General features: G+C 36.1%; 1 protein-coding gene across 1 annotated transcript in view; it reads left to right on the top strand.

Annotated features, from left to right (window-relative positions):
• Positions 1-240: 240 nt before the first annotated feature.
• The window catches only part of LOC149083136 (noggin-2-like), a 29105-nt gene continuing 23345 nt past the window's right edge, over positions 241-6000 (top strand). Inside the window, exon 1 of the mRNA XM_089236279.1 lies at positions 241-1283. Coding sequence (XP_089092405.1) covers positions 354-1100 — 747 coding nt within the window. The 5' untranslated portion in view covers positions 241-353 and the 3' untranslated portion in view covers positions 1101-1283. The remainder of the gene's footprint in view (positions 1284-6000) is intronic.

Here is a 6000-nt window from a genome sequence, read left to right as displayed (position 1 = left end):
GATACATAGTATTCTAATAGTGGAGACGGTTTTATATTTTCTTGAAAGAAAATTCCAAAAAGGAGATAAAAAATATATATTATATATATCTTATTTTTTTTACCTGGGATTAATAAGTTCTACACCCGTTTTTTAGCATTGATGTATTCGGAGAATTTGTGTGTCGCGAATAGTTGATTTGTTGTGAATGAAGCCGACTGGAATTGCAAGATTCTGACTCGGAAGCTGTGTACAACGGATGTTTTCCTTCGAATGTGAATTGATAATTATGATATCGATATACGAATTGTCACTGACGAGGATAGAAGAAACGGGCTAGAAAGTATTTCCCGATTCCATATACAGTTATTTTGATGGATGGTGCCGCCGACGGCACGGATAGAACCGAACTTCAGATGAAACACCATCGTCGTCAGATGATATCGTACAGAGCCGGACTTTCGCTACTTTTCCTAGCAATCCTCGTGGAGAAAAGCGCTGCCTCGAGACACTGGATGAGACCGTCGCCTTCTCAAGACCTACCGGTGATGGACCTGATCGAACCCCCGGACAAGAGGTACGATCCCAAACCCGAGGACCTCAACGTCAAAGTCCTGAAAGAGAAAATGGGCAAGAACTTCGACCGCGAGTTCATGAGCGAGACACAGCCGCTGGAAAGCAAACTGCGGCCGAACGGGACTGTCGAGTTCAGCTTCAGACGGACTAAACAAGGTAAGGTCGTTCCCGCGACCAAGATGCCCAAGGAGATACGCCACCTAAGGTTACATTCGCTGAAACTGCCGGACGGCAGCAAGATACGCATGAAAGTCGGCAAGAAGATGAGGCGGAAATTCAAGCAGCTGCTGTGGTTCTACACCTACTGCCCGGTGGCCTACCGATGGAAAGACTTGGGGGTCCGGTTCTTCCCGAGGTGGATAAAAGAAGGCTCCTGCATGACTCTGGGTTCGTGCTCTTTCCCTAGCGGGATGACCTGCAAGCCGCACAGGTTCGTCACCAAAATGTTTCTCCGGTGGCACTGCCAGGATTGGATCAAGAAGAAATTGTGCAAGTGGATTTCGGTCAGTTATCCCATAATAACGCAGTGCAGCTGCCGGTGTTGAGAATTCTTTCGCGGTTGTTATTTATTGTGTCGTTTGAGAAGACTTCGACGTGGACTAAGAGCGACCAAATGAACGCCACTTCAACAACGTCTTTCTCTTTCTCTGAGTGTGTGTGCGGGTGTCTCTTTGTAATGGAAATCGTTCTCAACTCAGGTTACCTGCAGCGTCTGTTCTTTGATAACGGTAAGTCAGCGCTTGGTTCCTTTTTATTTTTCATTTACAGTTTTCTGATTTCCCTCATACAATTTCCACTACATTTTAGAAAATACTTCTGGTCACAAAATGCCAAATACGTACTACTACATAATTTCTTTCATTTTATATCCGAAACAGATGTTCCTCCTACTTCAGAGATTTGAAGTTTGAAAAAATTTTATTGAGATGTTTTTGATACACAAAATTTATTAACTATATGGAGATGATGCAATGAGATGTTCCCGAAATTTATGAATCATGAATTTTAACGCATCAAAATGATTAGTTTTGGACCGATTTTTTTTTTCTTCGTTAATCTTATTTATCTGAAACTCGAGTAAAGTATCTGATCTTGTACAATTACCATTAATTCTCTCTGAGTATATTTCTTTCGAAGTGGATGAATGAGTATATACATATTCGAAAATAACAATTCTTCTCATTTTCGAAAACATGTCGAATTGAATCCATACACAACGAACGATTCGAAACTTAAGAAAACTAAGGATGTATTATTACCTTAAAAAAATAAAATAAATTTCATTTCACGTTATATGCATACAGTACAATTATCTAATAGAATTCCAAAGAAAATAATACAATGATAGGGTGTATAAAAAAACATATACGCAGTATGTGATTTATCTCTGGGGAGATGATGGGGAGAGTCTTTCAAAAATAGTCAAAAGTGAAACCAAATTGAATTTTCCCTTGTATACCGTTTTAGATAGCAGGGGTAAAAAAATAATGATCCAGAAATATAGACTATAACATATATATCCAAATCGTTATGATTGTAATTAACCTCAATCAAAATAGGTCATATTCACTTGTTAAATTCCAAATATTACTCACTATATCAGTCATTTATTGAAAGTTTCTTCTTGAATTTTAGAGATTGTCTAGTTGTGGAAAAAAAAGAAATAAATTTGAAGTATTTAAGAAATCATTTATTTCTCAAACAAACCCCTATTCATTTTTTTTTTCATATTTAAAATTGATTCAGTACGTGAAGAAACGATTACGTATCAGTTGATGATGAATCGGTATTAGTCCCTCTAAGCGGCATTGACGACATATCTCGCCTCCTTTTTTTTTTAAAAGCGCCTTATATTAGCATTGACTAAGCCCAGATGGTATTTTGTAAAAGTGATTTCTCAATGGAGCACTTTTCCTGATACTCCTGCTGAAAACCGGAAGAAAGCTTACTCCATTAAAAAAATATATGCCATTTTGAAGGGGGGGGGGGTTTAGTGATTTCCGCTATGATGCTGCTCAAAAGGTCACTGTTTTCATGTATTTATTTTGGTTCAATAGGGCAAATAACACGAAGGAGGAATCTCTTGGGAATGATCAATGAACTTATAAACCGGATTTTTTACGAAGTGCGTCCGAGAGGAATAAATATTCTCCGGTTCATTCTAAAATTAGTAAAATTAAAAAAAAAAATACAGGAGAATATATATTCATCACAATTGAGCTATCATCGTTTCCAACTTCTTAAAGTGACAATTAAAGGATATATAAAAATTAAAATTTGTGTAAGATCCGAATGGGAAAAAAATGGCAATTGGTAAAATTTAATATGAGAAATCTAATTTACCAAGAAAGAACTTCGCCCGTGACATGTGAATAGAAATTTCCCAAGATATCGATTTTGGAAATTCTTTGCCCGTATTTTCGTAATAAAATACTATAACTATAAAAACGAGTTTCAATTTTTATTTTTCCCCTGATTATAGTGTTAATTTACGAATGGCCCAATAACAACGATTTTTTGTGGATATTTTTGCTGTATTCTGCTTCGATTACAGAATCATTCAAAACGTTCATTTTTATTCCTGTCAGATACTCTTCTTGAAACCACCCCCCGTATACATTTGTAATGAAAGGGTATATTTTTTTTCATATAGGCCCCTTAGGGGGACTGTATCACAACTTCGTGCAATTTTTCTGAGACACCCCCCCCCCGCATTCCAAGCATCTCTATTTAAAATGCCTTTCGTAAAATAAATACAGGATGCCCCATATAAATCCGTAAAAGTTTAAAAATTCATAAAAATTAAAGGAATTGGAAAATTTTATTGTGGTTTGCGAAAATAATTATTTTCAGGAACGGAGGAATTTTTTTTTGATAAACGAAAAACATTAGTTCAAATTATTGTCGATAGAGGGTGCTGCACGGAACGAAATCACTGGCAATTTGCAAAACGGAGTCCCATAAAATGCAGGGTGTACGATTAACAGCTCATTTTTCTGAATTTTCCTGCTGCTGGCGCTTGCATAAGGTTTTCATTGTGATGTTGACATTGGTGGATAAAGGTTGACATTGGTGGATCACTACTGGTGAAGTTGTTTTGCCTCAGCCACGAATCACCGGCTGGAGCTTTACGAACGCTTCGAACACGGAAGAGATTGAAGAAAGGTTCAGGTCAAAAATTCTGTGATTTGCTGCCGTGCAGCACCCTCCATTGACAAAATTCGAACTAAAATTTTTTTCTGCTCCTAAAAAAATCCCCCTTTGTGAGAAGAACGTTTTTGCAAACCACAATTGCATTACAATTTTTACGGATTTCTCAACTATTTATGACCTTGTGCATTTACAATGTAAAGGTATATTTTTATTATAGGTTTTTTGACTTTTGGGTGGAGCATATCAAAACTTTAAAAGACGAGAAAAGCAAGCACATTTCCATTCAGAACTTTCAACGTAAAATGAGTATTCAGAGATATTGGCTTGGGAATGATTTTCTCGACAACTTATACACAATTACTGTAAATAGCCATACTTCGGAGAAGTTGGAAGTTTTACAACACGTGTCAACGATGTAAAGTTCTCCTTTAGAGAAAGAAGAAATAATAGTTATGTGGAGCGATTTATTTCCGTGTCTAGTGTCATTGAGCAATAGCTTTCGCACCCGTTGAAAGAAGCGTCCGAATTGTACACGAAAAACATGCATTTTTGAAGAAAAGTGACGCGAGGAAACATGAGGTTTTTCTTTTTTTTACTTCTCTTCTGTCGCTCGTTTGGGAAACACATGTTGAACTTTCATGATGAAGGGTTTGAAAAAAAAAAATCAACATATGCATAATAAACAAAAGATATTTATGGCCCATTGCCAGGTTGTTTATCCTGTAACCTACGCATAAACACCATTCTTAGAAAAAGACACATAAAAACAAATGATAACATGCAAAAGCATAAAAGTTATTATTATGAATTGCCAAATCGCAAGTTGTCTTACATTTATTGCTGTAGTTACTAAAAATATGATCGTGTTATTCCACTTCTCTTTCATTAATTCGTTGTTTATTCGGCCACTGGATTCATGGGGGAAAAAATGGACATATCTGCTTCATTTTCCACTGTAGGAGACATTGCAATTTTTTTTTTTGATAACAGTGGTGGTGCAATGTGTATTTCGTTTCGTATTCGTATAGTATATTTTGTATAAGTCGAGGGAAAATAATTTCAATCATTAATTTCAATAAAGAATGAAAATTCAAATGGGATCTGTTAAAAATGCTGGGCAAAAAACGGGGGACATTTTCTCTGAAAAGGTCGGGTTAACCAAAATTAAGTGAAAATACGGAAATGCCCCAAGAAATAGGGATGATGGGCACACCCCAATTCTGAAAAAGTGAAAAAATCCTATGAATGGAGTTTTATACAGGTGTAAACTTAAAACGAAACTTTCAGTTACGGATATACAATCAAGTGTTTCTAAAACGTATTGTTGGCACGGACCCCCGTAGTAAAGTTAAATTCACCGCGACCCCCCCTTCCCCATAAAATCCAAACTTTATAGGGAATGTATTTGTTATATCCTTTATTAGTTTTACAGCCTAAATGTGTCTTTTGTTTTTAAAACAAATCATAAGATACAAATACAAACATAAATTCAAAACAAAAATACAAAACACATATAAGCTACATGCAACAATGCAACTCCAAGAGACTTGAAGATCCTTCCAGCACGCCTATATGAATTTTATTATATTGAATTTTTTTCCTTCACCAATTTTTTTACCTTTTATTTTTTTATTGGTACAATAAATAAATAAAAGTAGATATAAAAAGCAGATAGTAAAATATTAGTATTTAAATTATTGGTACAATATACATATTTTTTTTTTAATCACAGCATCAATATTCGTGTTTTTAATGATGTAAAAGATATTGTAATCTGTATTTCTATTGCTGTTTGTGTAGTTATTAGAATAGATGAAGTTCATTATTTTTGGGGCGATGAAACAAAAACTTATGCAAATAGAAGTAAATGAAAATGATTCCGTGGACCTCCTCCCCCTCTCACATAGTGCTCGTGGATTCCGTGGGTCCGTGGACCGCAAGTTAAAAAAACACTGCACTACGAGAGCCAATTTTGGATCGAAATGTTAAGAGAGGGGTGATTTATTTTAGAGTAGGACCAAAGAGGTGAATATGCGTCGCGTTTTTTCGAAACAGCACTCGGCCGTCCGTTTAGATAAAAATGCTCGTTTTGTCAAGTTTTTTGACGAAAGATCTAATTAAATTAACGCACGTACTGCACAGGCGTTTCTCGCTTCACGCGATTAATTAGTTCCGCGAAATAATCGCGTGAGACGAAACCGCGTAAAATGAGTTGAATTTATCATGGGTAAGATTGAAATGAGGGGACTTTCTTCGCAGACGAATGAAGAAAATTAGCTTAAGACCAGCAGC

This window comes from Pholcus phalangioides, unplaced genomic scaffold (assembly GCF_987345545.1).
Source record: "Pholcus phalangioides strain wild (caught in Gottingen) unplaced genomic scaffold, Ppha-v1.0 ptg000009l_1, whole genome shotgun sequence".
Lineage (NCBI taxonomy): Eukaryota > Metazoa > Arthropoda > Arachnida > Araneae > Pholcidae > Pholcus > Pholcus phalangioides.
The sequence above is the reverse complement of the archived record's forward strand: the minus strand, read 5'-3'. Positions and strand labels throughout refer to the sequence as shown.